Source organism: Zootoca vivipara, chromosome 8, assembly GCF_963506605.1.
Source record: "Zootoca vivipara chromosome 8, rZooViv1.1, whole genome shotgun sequence".
Lineage (NCBI taxonomy): Eukaryota > Metazoa > Chordata > Lepidosauria > Squamata > Lacertidae > Zootoca > Zootoca vivipara.
Window position 1 is genome coordinate 52212838 of NC_083283.1, and position 14579 is coordinate 52227416.

General features: G+C 41.4%; 1 protein-coding gene across 1 annotated transcript in view; it reads left to right on the forward strand.

Annotated features, from left to right (window-relative positions):
• The window catches only part of CCDC102B (coiled-coil domain containing 102B), a 62310-nt gene extending 48144 nt beyond the window's left edge, over positions 1-14166 (forward strand). The window contains exon 5 of the mRNA XM_035126237.2: positions 13806-14166. Within this exon, the coding sequence (XP_034982128.2) occupies positions 13806-13862 (57 nt within the window). The 3' untranslated portion in view covers positions 13863-14166. The remainder of the gene's footprint in view (positions 1-13805) is intronic.
• Positions 14167-14579: the final 413 nt, after the last annotated feature.

Genomic DNA, 14579 nt, shown 5'->3' on the forward strand with positions numbered 1-14579 from the left:
GCCCACAGTGCTATTTCTTATTCACCTGAGAAGGATCTTTTGAGATGAAGCATCTCAGTCAAGGGGTGGACTTGGGCATTGTCCACTCACTTCATCTTTACCATCATGGAACAAAGAGCTGTGTCTTCTCTTTTCTCATAAGGTTTAGGAATTAAGGTGAGGGTCAAATGTATAGTGATAGACAGGCAGATATTTAATGGATGGAGCAATCTGCAGGAGGGGTTTGGATAAGATGTGGAGGTGACTCTCTGCCCAGCCCTGCCCAGCTGTGTGGAATCTACTGGCCAGCATATGCTCCTGAAGTGGAGTGTTTCATATTGTTCCCCAGATAACAAGAAATGAATAACCAAATAGCACATATAACCATATCGGCCAAATGCAATATACAGTGGTACCTCGGTTTATGAACACAATTGGTTCCAGAAGTCTGTTCATAAACTGAAGCGTTCATAAACTGAAGCGAACTTTCCCATTGAAAGTAATGGAAAGTGAATTAATCCGTTCCAGACGGTCCGCGGAGTAAGCGTTCATAAACTGAAGCAAACTTTCCCATTGAAAGTAATGGAAAGTGGATTAATCCGTTCCAGACAGGTCCGCGGAGTACTTAAACTGAAGCGTTCATAAACTGAAGCATGGGTGTAATTGGTTCCGGAAGTCTGTTCATAAACTGAAGCGTTCATAAACTGAAGCAAACTTTCCCATTGAAAGTAATGGAAAATGAATTAATCCGTTCCAGATGGGTCCGCGGCGTTCATAAACCGAAAATTCATAAACCGAGGTGTTCATAAACCGAGGTTCCACTGTAATAAGTTTTGATCCTAACTTCCATTTAGGGTTGTCAGTACTATAAAGTCACTTTCACAGTTCCTTGGACAGGTACTCCTGTTCCCTGCTGGTGAATTTCACTATTTTTCAGTGGTGGAGGCTGCTCTATTTGTCCCTTCTTTTTCCTTTTCTCATTTGTCTTCCTGATTGCCTTCTCCACTCTTCTGCTTCCCCTTGCCTTCCTCCAAAATCACTCTTGTTTCCTCTCCTCTGCTGCTCTCTCTTGTCTCTCTCCTCAACCTGATGTTCTTCACTCTTCTGCTTCTCCAAACAACATACCTCTCATTCTCCTTCCCCCTCTACACAGCTGGCATCCCAGGGCCCATAGGACCTGGATCAATCTCTTAGGGAGACCTCTTGGAATCCTTAAGACTCTGCTGTTTCAATTCTGGCTTCGAGTCAAAATCAGCCAGGCCTACTTTCCTGCATTTGAAGGTATTTCCCAGGGTCAATTCAGCAGCACTACAACTCTGCCTCCCACCCACAACGAGCAGGCATTGCAGTTCGTTAGCTTTTGGGAAGCTTTGAGATCACAAGGTGCACAGATCTTTCCCTTCAGATAGATGCCCCCAACCTCGAAAAAGCCCAATAAAGAGGTGCCTAAGAAATCCCCAAAGTGTGGGGATCTGAGCAAGCTTTGTAAGCTGGCCAAAACAAAGGCAGGTATGAAGGCTGTTCATCAGCATTGACTCCTGAAGCAAGACCTGGTCCTGGTGATCATGATTATTCTATCTAAGGCTAAACATGCTTTAGCTCCTGGCAGAACAAACATCCATATTAGAAAGGTTCCAGCAGAAGTTGTCAGTAATTCCATGGGAACCACTTCTCTACCAACAAGGGACGTTGGATAGTTTTGGTTTCATTGCTGTTGTCTTTCCTCAATCTTGGAGGTGGAAGGAAAAATTGATGAGAGGGTATTCAATGATGAAAACGGTTCATGCAACTTTCTTCCCCCACTGAAGGAGAGTGGGGGACTCAATTATAACAAAAAAGAAAACATTTCACAAATCATTCAACAGTAATTCTGACATTTTGAATCTCAACTTCTCTCTCTGCGGTTCCTTTAAATTGTTTTCATCTTTCCCTGCATATCCCAAATTGTCTCAATCTATTCATATAGATGATAGATAGATAGATGGATAGATAGATAGATGATAGATAAGATAGATGATAGATAGATAGAGATAGAAAAGAAACTGCAGGTTTTTACAATAGTCCTGCTAATTTCTTGATCTATTTGCAATTTGTAAATATTCAACAAACCATTTCCATTTCTTAATAAAAAGTTTGTTATCATGATTTCTTATTCTTTCGGTAAGTTTCACCATTTCTGCATAGTAGCACCTTAGAGACCAACTAAGTTTGTCATTGGTATTTGCTTTCATGTGCATGCACACTGAAGCTCATACCAATGACAAACTTAGTTGGTCTCTAAAGTGCTATTGGAAGGATTTTTTTTATTTTGTTTCGACTACGGCAGACCAACATGGCTACCTACCTGTAACCATTTCTGCATATTCCATTAATTTCTGCAGCTATTCTTCTCTCTTCAGGGCTTTTTCTTCTTTCCTTATGGGTCCAGTATCAATTCCCTTGTGAGATGGAAACACTGAGGAAAGCTCCCTCTCCCTCTGGCCCATGATCCTCTGTTGTGTAATTTCTGGCCCTGGATCTCCAAGACATGTATTTCCACATTAGCATCAGATAAAATACTGCCCCTTTCTCAGATTTATATAGATAGACAAGCATTTTTGATTCAAAGTTCTCTCAGACTCTTCATAGCCTGAGGGATCTTTATTAAACATGCAATTCTAAGATTCACCATCTCTGGGAATTGAACAGAGAATTTTTGATGATTTTCAATCAACCAGACACATCACCAATTATTTCTGCTTAGTACATCTCTTGTGTGTGGATACTTTTCTGGATTCAGCATATGCCTGAACCACAGGAGCACTCCAATGTTATGAAGAACCTACTGTAATTGTGGAATGCCCACACTCCTATGCAATATGTCCGGCATTCAGAAACTCCTGGGCCTTGTGCACCCTTGTTATGTCTCTGTTGTGCCATCCATTCCAGATAAGGCTCTTCAGATTCTTCTACCCCTGCTCTTCCTTCTACAGGTTATCTATTCCATCCCATGTTGGATGGAGCATCTTTACCTTTTCAGATCCATTAGCATTTCTCTCCCCATACTATCAAGTGTTACTATACTGTAACTGGAGTTTCTTTAGTTTTAGAGGTAGGTATTAACCATTTATATCTCTTAGATTCACAGCAAAATCTTAACTGTTCAGGCTATCTCATGAATCACCACAAGGTTACTGCAGGGCAGACGTGGTAATCTTTCATGGGCTTACACTGCCAACTTTTAACCTTTCCTTTATTGTTAAATTCCTATGTGCGTACATGAGGACATTTTTGCAGATTGCTCACAACAACGTTTCTGTACCTGATGCAGCTGAAATGAACAATTCATTTTAAATTCATAAATCACACATAATGGTGCTTTTTCTTTGACAAATTATGAAGCCTGAATGCACAGCAGGCACGTCTAGGAAATTAATCACTTTCACAGCTTTTGACGTGAATCCTTATTTCTGCTCAAATATTTAATTGTGATTCTTTATAAATGTTGTGAGGCCAGGGTACATTTGTACAGGACTTTCGCTGAAGCCGTATGATTGAGCTATCTTTCCTATGATGCCTTAGTTTAAAATTTGCAAGGGTGTGTATGTCCATTTAAATATAATATGCACAAATGCATAAGTAAATAAATAAAAGCAGGATTTAAGCCGGTCCCATTTAGATATAGCTTCTTGCAAATTCTCTCAATAACCTCAGAGATTTGGGAGGTCACAAACAGGATAGGTAGCATGCCGGTTGGCAGTTCTCTTAATTGCTCCACTTTGCAGAGCTTTATTCTCTCAACTCCTTTAGTGTGACTGAGCCATCTGGCTGGGAAATGTTTTATTATTTCTTAGGGACTCCACTAACAATGCCATATTTTGAAAAAGCTTCTGTGACTGTAAACTTGTTAAAATTGCAGCTAATGAGATGCATTGCAGGTTTGCTGTTATATCCCTCCAAAAAAATAAACCCAATAATGTGGAATAAAACACAGGAAGGTTTTACTATTCATGATAGCCCAGAAGTCCTGTTTAAAGGTAAGAGCATTCTCTGTCATATAACTATCCAAACCATGATATCATCTGCAGGATATCCAACCAAGGAGCCTTTAACATGTGAAGTAAGGCAGCTGGGTACTAGGGAGGTGGCCTTCTTGGTGTTGGTACCCCAGTTGTGGAATTCCCTCCCCTGATAGGTTCACCTAACACCTTCCTTATTTTCTTTATTTATATATTTTTATTCTTTACTTATCTGTCACCAAACAAACAATTCCAGCATGGGATACACAAAACATAAAATTAAACTAAAAGTACATCAATTTCAGTTTCTTAAAAACACTTTAAAGACTTTTTCCTCCGTCCCAGGTCTTTTACAGAATTTTTGTTTTGAGCCACTGCTTATGTGCTGTGTATTTATTTATTTTTAAGCTATCTGATTTTATTCTGCTCTCTGCTGGAAATCTTTAGGTCACAAGTTGCTATTTTATTATATGGTTGTTTTATGTTATTGTATGTTAATATTTTGTGTTTGTGAGCCATGCAGAGGACAATGCTATTGAGTGGCCTTATGCAGGAGTATTTATTGTTATTTAAAAGTTACTAGAAGCAGTTTCTTTACTCTGAGCTGTGTATAGATGGTAGTTTTTCAGAGACACGGCAATATAGAATCATTATAGTCTTTGGTCCACCGTGTTGTTTTTGCTTTTGCTTTCTCATTAACACCTGTAGTCAAACAGGCCCACGTTTTTTGAGTGCTATGAAAACCAGGAAGACCTGATTGAGCACAGACTTTATCACAACATGAGAAATAATGCTTATATTGCAGGCAATAATGGCACCACCATCATGTTTTGGGGCTATTATATATGCATAGCCTTAAATGGTATGGAATCTAAATGGTATGGAATCTAGTGAATCAGTCAACTCAGGTAGATTGTGCTGCTCATCACTTTAAATCCTTCATCTGGAGGAAATTGTCTTTTGTTCTGTTTTCCAGTTCTTCAAAGCATCCAAATGGAAGGGAGCCTTTGTTTCTGGAACCATTTTCCCTCAAGAGGAAATACATGAAGCACAGGACATACACACACCCCACAAAAATACCAGAGTGCATTTTATGGAATTTACTTTTCCAGTGCATTGTGTTACAGTGAGGCCAGCACCACTTGTGTAGGGCTGCCATATGTCTGGAATTTCCCAGACATATCCAGAATACTGCAGTCGGCAGCAGTGTCCAGATTTTCACTGTTTGAAATATGGCAACCCTACACTTGTGATCTGTTAAGCTCAATATGGCATATCAGCCATGTATAGTGGTTTATCAGATACTTCACTACACCACCTTCCTGGGACTGCAAAATCATGGGGATTGCTAACCATCTGCTGGTTGGGCATCCTGAGTGATGCAGACCTGAATTAGTTATAGCCATCCATTATGCTATCTCTCTCAAGCCTCAGACTGCTTTCCATCTGCTGGCAATCACAAGCTTCTTTTTTGCAAGGAACCATGCCTTAGTAATTTCATCAGATTTCGAGACTATCCCAGGATAAGAGCACAAAGAAAATGGATAAATAACAACACAATTCCTCTCAGAAGTTAACCATGCTGCATTCAAGTGGAGTTAGGGCGGTAGCTTAAATGTCAAAGATGGGTCTCAACTTTCCGTGTCATTAAAGAGTCAGACCTGTATCGGTTGTCATTGAAAACAGCATCCTGATATACTGTGGGAGTGCCTTCGCTACTAGCATGCATGATCAGTTGCACCCTGAACATGCAGGGTGCTCAGAAATGTTTACTGTAATTATGGGTCCTGTGCTGTGCAAGATGCCATAAGGGGACACATGCTGTGGCAGCCCCATTAAAAAATGTGCATGGTAGAATATTAGTGCTTGTTATAAATGATTTACCATTATTAGATTTCATTCCAGATTTTCAGTTGTCAATTCCTAATAGGGCTTTTAAATCATGTTGAGACTTCATTGCTTTTCCAATGATTTGCCTAGCATTTTATTGGAAGCAGTATGCAAATTCCGTCAAGTAATCTAGAATATTTATCCTGGCTGCGTGTGGTACAATTTCCTTGTTTCTTAGGGCTCATATATATTTCAACTAAATATGACAAATCATATTGGAAAGTATGTCTTTCACTTTTTTTCACACACAAAAGTGCATTGATATAGGCATTGAAATCTTACTATATTTCACTGTATTTCAGCTGTAATTGTTTGTGCCGATTTGGAGGTTTTTTGCATGGTTTATTGCTGTTGGTCATGGCAACAGAGCGGTTGGCATAACTTGATAGAAAAAGAGACCCCCATTATGAACTATCTTGACCCTGCTACTAGTCTTTATTTAAATAATGTGACCTGAGAGGCATGCGAAAATACCCTGACCTCCTAATACTTAATGTAAAGACTAACACGCAAATTCTGTGTTACCTGCAAAGTTTAATTATCACACATAAGAAAGAATTGGGTTTCACATAAACAATAGTAAACTCATGATTCAGGAAACATTCAGATAACCAGTTCGTCATTTCTCACTGGAGTCATTTCTTCTCAAATCCAAACTTTGTGAAATAAACAGAATTATAAGCAGAGAGAAACTTGTAGGAAATATACAAGGGTAGAAAGGATAAGACCTATTCATCCAGGAAGACCCCTTCCCACTCCATAGGGAATAGTTGTCCCTAATAGTACTTATGAGGTGGGTGAGCTCCCGTTGCTCGGTCCCAGCTCCTGCCAACCTAGCAGTTCGAAAGCATGTCAAAGTGCAAGTAGATCGCTAGGTACCACCACAGCAGGAAGGTAAACGGTGTTTTCTTGCGCTGCTCTGGTTCTCCAGAAGCGGCTTTCTCATGTTGGCCACATGACCTGGAAGCTGCACGCTGGCTCCCTTGGCCAATAACGCGAGATGAGCGCCGCAACCCCAGAGTCGGTCATGATTGGACCTAATGCTAGGGTCAGGGGTCCCTTTTCCTTTAATGGTACTTAAACTCTAGATTTTCAATGCTTGGGTAGCTCCCAAGCTCCATTCCTTGCTCCATTCAAGGATGCAATAGGTGACTGAAGGAACAGAATCAGTTGAAGCTGCTGTGCACCAGCCCTTCTTATGATCCATAGTTTTTTTTATTGCAAATATGTGTATACCACCTAACGACTAAAGTTCCCTGGGTGGCTTCCAATCCATGAATACTCTGCCCCACCCCAATCTACGCCTGTTCACTGAAGACTCCAGGAAAGCTCTGTATGCAGCTGTACAGCTGTACCGTAAATATGAATAGATCAAAGGGCAGGCACTAGTACTTGGTTCATAGTTCAATAAATGTCATATATGGGGGTGGGGGTGGAGCAGAGCTTTTCACCATGATACCACCCTCCTTATTTGTGTTGATTGAACATGTGACTCATAATGTATGAAGACGGATTTAATAACACATCCAACATCCCTCAAGATTTAGCTTCTCTTTGCATGATCCTCTCATAATTAGCCATGCCCTTTGAAACGAAAGTTGATGTTGTGACTACATTTGTCTCCAGAGGTGCATTTGATGAGATTTTGGTGGATTATCTCAATAAAACCCAAGTGCTTGCCTTTAAATGCTGAATTTATTCTAATAAACCTAATGGCATGTTCTTGGCAGTGATGGATGTTCTGTACACTAGACTGTAAAAGGCCAGGGGGAAAAATCTCACTATGTCATGGCAAAATAAACATTTTCATTATATAATAAAATCCAACAGATGCTCTTCCCTTTCCAAAAACAATGTGTCTCGAGTTAGCAAAAATTCAACAAGCTACCTCCGAAATGGGTTTATGAAGATTTAAGTCTCCTTCATTGCATTTTTTCCCCTCTCTCTTTTTTGTTTCAGGATAAAACAGGTGTTCTATAAAAGAATGATCTTGTGCTTACAAAATCCTGTTAAGGATTCTATAACTATTGTTTGGCTTGACCATAAAACAGCACTGCTAAAGCAGACACAGCTGGTCATTAATAACTTACAAAAACTACACATCCAGGAGGCCTCCACAGTCATCACTCTGTAATAATTTTACAGCATCAGTGCGATAAATGCTGCATTATTATGCTTCCTCCCTCTGCCAGAGTTTTCTCCTTTGAGTTGGAAAAAGCATGTAGGCATGCTAGCAATCAAATTATTTCCAGCAGTAATATTATTATCAGATTTCATGCACAAAAGGGCTACCTAAACAACTTTCCATTACAAGGCAGCTCGGGGAACAAACCTTCCAAGTGCCCCCTTTTTCCAGGGATGTCCCTGATTTAGAGAAGCCATCCCAGTTTCTGATTTGATCCAGAATGTCCCACTTTTCCTTAGGATGTCCCTATTTTCATTGGAGAAATGTTGGAGGGTATGGAGCTATCCAACCCCCAAGCCGTCTGAACGCAGCCCTGTATAGCAAAGTTTTAAAAATGTTTAGTGCTTTATTATGTTTTTATTTATGTTGGAAGCTGCCCAGAGTGGCTGGGCAACCCAGTAAGATGTGTGGGGTATAAATGGTAAAATTATTGTTATGGAATGGGATGTCCCTATTTTCATCAGAGAAATGGTGGAGGGTATAGGGGAACCCTGCAAGCAGTCAGATGCAAGAGTTTTAAGGGTGTGTGTATAAAGGTGTATTTGTGTTAGGAATGAGGAAGAAACTCATTTACAGTGGTGTCTCGCAAGATGAATTTAATTCGTTCCACGAGTCAATTCGTTTTGCGAAAAATTCATCTTGCGAATCGTGGTTTCCCATAGGAATGCATTGAATTTTTTTTTTGCCCATAGGAACGCATTCATTAAATTTCAATGCACTCCTATGGGAAACCGCAATTCGCAAGATGAATTTTTCGTAAAACGAATTCATCTTGCGAGCCACCACCAGATCGCAAGACGCATTCGCCTTGCGAAAAATTCATCTTGCAGTGTATTCGTCTTGCGAGGTACCACTGTATATAAGAAACTACATAATTCACATTCTTGAACAAAAATATAGAGGATGGAGGTCTCATAGGTGTGCAATGAAGAGGATCAAAACCTACTCTTCTCATGCACTTTACCTTGCTGCAGTCTACCCTGCTCCTACAACAGAATGGAGACAACCTAAGGAAAAAATGCCTCCTGTAATGGAGCAGTTAGGTAAAAGGGAGAGAGAGTTTGTTTCCTGGGTGCTCCTTCTCATGTAAAAAGTTGACTGCCCCACCCCCATTTTATGCATGAGCAGTGCAGAGATACCCATCACACCTAGTTTGGCTACAATCCCCCTATTTGCATAATAGGCATTATTAAAATGACTGCAATCCTGACCCCACTAACCTGGGAGTTAGCTCCACTGAATTCAATATGACTTACTTCTGAGGAGATCTAGTTAGGACTGCACTGTTAGACAATAACTGTAAAGCCTTCTTCTTCACTAAAAATGCCGTAAGAAAAGAGTTTATGTTTACCTCAGAAGATGAAATAAATTTAAATCCAAGTGTTCCCCTAACTAAGGTTTTGGCCTTAGGTAATGGTATGCAACCGGCAGAGAGTTTCAGGTCTCAGCTACTGAGGAGTAGAGGGCTGTATTTGGCGCTCAGGCCTGATATTCCCAACCCCTACATTAGTGGGCACCGCCACAGGATCTCATGAGCTCAAGGGCACCTCACATGTTTTGAGGCAACTCGGAAAGGTAACCCACAACTAATGGAGGTGTGTGAAAGAAGGGATCTAGATGTGCATTTAGCACTGCCTTATATTCAAGCCAATTCATATAGCCCAGTACCGTCTCCTTTAAGTAGCAGAGGTTCTCTGAAGTCTCAGGCAATGGCATTACTACCTGAGATTCGGTAGCCCACAATGCCAGAGATAGATCTTGGGAACCTTATATAAGCCAGGCATCTGCCACAGGGTTATATGTGCCTGGAAAGTCACAGAAGGCAAGGGAGACGGCGGCAGATGTGAGAAGTGGCTAATATTTGCAGCCTCACATGCTAACCACCAAAACTTGTTCAATTTTCTCTGTTTTAACAATCATCCTAAATGTTTTCATACACACACACACACACACACACACACACACACATGCATGACTTGTTTACTAAATAAAAGTTGCCGATATACAAGTTTGTCAAAGTTCCTTGTTCGGTCATTAACTTTTCTTCCACCCCCAGCTATGCCGCAGCTTACACTGCAAAAGCAGCTTGATGCGATTGCACATACGTGATTAGGTAACTTTGACAGATTTTCCCTAGACTGTTTGGTTTCATAATGCATTCTTATGGTCCTCATCATTTGCTGCAATGTACAGATGGTGAAAGCAGAAGTATTTCCAACAAACAAATCACAAGTGAGTGTCGATTGCTTAGCAAAGGTAGGCAATTAAGATGGCCCAAAAATATTGCAGCCCAAAATAACTTCAGCATCATTTTCCCCTGGTAACAAGCATATGGAGTGTAAGCTGGTATTACAGTGTGCATCGCTGTAGTCAGTTTTACCAAATGTATACTGAGCAGTAAAAGCAACCTTGGTACATTTAAGATATGCAATAGTGGTTCGTATCATTATACCATATAGTATTATACTATATAGGCTCTCATCTTTAAAAACTCACTTGTTTATAAGTAATATATTGATTGCATTTTTTAGCAAAATGCCATGCACCTTCTTCATTATTTAAAACCATGAAGAGCTGCAAGAACATGATGGCTTATTGAGGAGCAAGTCAGAGTATTGACCCACCTTCTCAGTACTGTCTATACTGATCGTGAGCAGCTGTCCAGGATTTTAGAAAGGATTTTCTCCCAGCCCTGTCTGGAGATACCAGGGATTGAAACTGAGAAAGGAATTCAGCTAAGTTACAGTCCCTTAGCAGTCTATTAGGTGTGCAAGAAAAGGTCCAGGAAGCCAGTGTAGTTTTTGTGGCTGGTTGCACAACAGATCGTATGCCTTCCAACATTTTCAGCTTTGGATCCGGGACATGGGCACAAGTCAAATTGCTGGGGATGGAAGCAGTGGAGAGAAGGAGCAGTGTCAGCCCAGTGCTACAAGGCCACAGCTCCAATTCTGGCTCAGGCCTGAGCCAGAGGTCGAAGTGGCAAAGAGAAAAAATGGCAGCCATTCTGCACCTCTCCTACTCTGGGCTCTGGCACATGAGGGAGCAGTGGAGGCCATAACTTCCTCAGCACTAGCCTAGAGAAGGGGGGGGGAGCTGCTGTTGAAAAGCCGAGGGCAGAGAGCACCCAGAGCCCCTTTGTTTCCTGTTCTCTCTGTGGTGGTGGCCATCCACACCCCCGCTGTCCATGAGACCCACTCCTTTTTTGTGCACTTCCACCACCTTCTCACTGAGCTCGCAGTTCCCCAGGGCCTTGCGTTCTGTGCACTCCAGCAGTCCTGGGGCTGGGCAAGCTGAAGCAGATGGCTGTCCTTGCTTCCTCACTCCACCATCCCACCCCACCCCATCCCATCCACGTTTCACTGCTCCCCGCCACAAACTGATTGGAGGAGAGTTCAGCTTCTCCCAAAAGCCACTGAGGCCACCTTCTTTCATTGCAAAAAGAACAAAACAGAAAGTTACGCTCCTCAGCGGCAGCTGCCCAAGGGATCCCAGGACATTCTGGAATCCAATCAGAGACCAGGATTACTTATTTAAATCCGTGATGTCCCGCTCAAACCAGGACAGTTGCATGATATGAGATTGTTGTAGCCCTAATACTTCCTGTTGCACAACCTGTTGCACAACAAGCTTCCTCTCGTGCAACTGTTGCACTGGATTTCATATCATGCAACCATTATTCTTGTCCTTACACTAACACAGCAGTGCTAGCACTGGCAGCCAGAGAATGCTGAATCTCGTCCTGGGTATGTTTTGCATGCCATGTGTGTGCTCTACCACTGGGAAGGGGACCCATAGCCAAAGAAAAGTAGTTTAGAAAGAGTCCTTCAAAAAGATAATTTCCATTTGGCCCAAGTATATCAACTCAAGCTGCCTTCCTAATGATCCACAGTACTTTGGCAGTGCAATGCATGGTAATCACTAACTGTACTATTCGAAAGAGAAAGGTAATGTACAGGATCAACACAATGATTTTGGATCCTACCGTGAACCCATTGAAACATATTTTATTGAGATAATGACCCTGCCATTCAACAGTAACGGAAATGAAACTGTGATTGTGCTCTTCTGGACAATGTTATCCTATGATATGGACTGGGAAAGTAAAGATGATGAATATGAATATACCAGACTAGAACAAGTGAGCAAAAAATGAACAAAGGATGGAATTTCAGATGAAAGATCTGGGGCGCAAACACTTTAGTTAACAAGGTAAGAACATAGCTGCCAAGTTTTCCCTTTTCTCACAAGGAAGCCTATTCAGCATAAGGGAAAATCCCTTTAAAAAAGGGATAACTTGGCAGCTATGGGTAAGAATTAATTATATCAGGAATAGCTAGATCACAAAATATGTGTTCTTTGTTTCTGGAACTTTAAAGCATCAGTGCTAAATAATGACTGGTTAGTGAGAGCACCATTTATAATCCTTATTCAAGCCTTAAAAACACTCATAAGTTTAGTAATCAGTACCCATTTTATCCTCTTATCCCAGTTTAAAAGGGGGAAGAAATGTCAGAGATGCAATGTCTTGGAAGATTCAACAACCCCCCCTCTATCTTTTGTATGATTCTATTTTTAACGTCCGGATTGTGTCCATTCACTTATTTGCACAGAGGTTGTCTGCCTTGTATGGCTTTTGTAAGCTGCTGAAAAGCATATCAGAAGAACTTTCCAGAAAATATGCAAGTAAACAAACTATTGCTATTGTGTTACCTTTTATTAGATCCTGTAATAGAGTTTCCAGATCCTGAGTGGGACCCAAAGGTCACTCTCGGCTAGCAGAATTCCTGCACAAGGCTGTGGAGAGACTGACCAGATGTTATATTGAGAAGCCAAGTTTCAAGTGGGGGATAACTTTTCTTTATAGGGGTGTGTGTGTGTGTGTGTGTGTGTGTGTGTGTGTGAGAGAGAGAGAGAGAGAGAGAGAGAGAGAGAGAGAGAGAGAGAGGAGGGAGAAACTTGACTACTTACAGCCTTAGTTATCTCCCCAGCCTGTGCTGGTAAGCAAGGACGATATCATTGCTTATCCATTGTTTAGTATTAAAGAAAGTTGACAAAAATAATAAATAAGTTACTCTTTCGCCATTTGAGAGTTTGCTTCATGAGACTGTTGCCGTTCTGACATATCTCAGCAAGGTCAGCAAGTGGGTTGCATATCTCCCTAGGCATTTTATCTCACTTCAGAAAGGACACAGGCCATAAATCATCCTGAAATCCTTGCCTTCTCATTTTTCCCTTTAGGGTGCTGTTCTGCCAACTGCCCTGACATTTGTATAATAACCAAGCATTTATTTATTTATTTTGGAAGTGATCCCTGGGGTGTTAGTCTTCCTTCAACTCAGGGTCATGGCAGAAAAACGGGAAAGTACTGGTTTTATTTATTTATTTTTATTTTTGCATATGCAGATGTGGTTCAGACAGTGAATGGTTATGTGCAGGGGACAGAAATATTCTACAAAGTGAGGTCAATAGGAGATGAATCTGCTTAAACTCCTTCAATTAAGATGTCGCTGTGGCTCAAGTGGTTATTTTTTTTTGCAGGATATATTTTCATAACTCTAAAATTATAGTTATCTAAATAAGCTAACGGCAGAATGAACTGTCCACTCCAGTGCAAAGCATAATGCAGGTTTTTGCTTCAGAAGCAGAGACTCTGCTTCATACTTTACTTTTTCCAGTGTTCTAGTTCAAAGTAAAGAGCCAAGAATGATATTCATCACATAGACATTATTTTGTTCCTTCTCTTTCATTAACAGAAACCTTCAGAGACAGGAAAGGGGAGCAGTTTTACCCACAATCCATCTTCCCCTTGAACTGATCATTCCTCCTGACAACACCGAAGCTGGTAGGTTCGCGACACTTTCCCCAAACCACCTGGGCTCCTTCTCCCTCGTCACCTGCTCATCTTGCCGTGATGACATTATCTGTTCTACTGCCCAGTCAAAAAAATAAACCCCAAATGAGACAGAATGGAGAACAATGGAGGAGAGAAACTGCATCACAGCAGTGCTATACCTGCAAACACATTATCTCTGGCCTCTTCTTAAAGGACAAGTGAAGGAGTGGTGCAATGGGAGCATCTCTCTCTCTCTCTCTCTCTCTCTCTCTCTCTCTCTCTCTCTCACACACACACACACACACACACACACACACACACACACACACAAACAAACATACACCCCTCTGGCCCTTAGAATGAGTAGGCTGCTGTTTCCTCTACAGTAAGTCACTGGCAGGGGATCTGTAGCCCTCCAGATGTTGATGGACTACAACTCATCCCAGACTGCTGGCCGCCATGCTGGCTGGGGCTGATGGGAATTGGTATCCAAATAATCTGGTGAGCCACTGATTCCCCATACCTACAGTAAAAGAATGTGGAGGGCAACAGGTGGCACTGCTGAATTTTTCCTAGAATCTAGTATTTGTCTCCATAAACCAGCTAACGACAAGTTTGCAAATCAAGTGTGAACATCAGCACCCATGGTCTTTCATAGCAGATAGATGAAAACATCCGTGCATTTTATCACCAC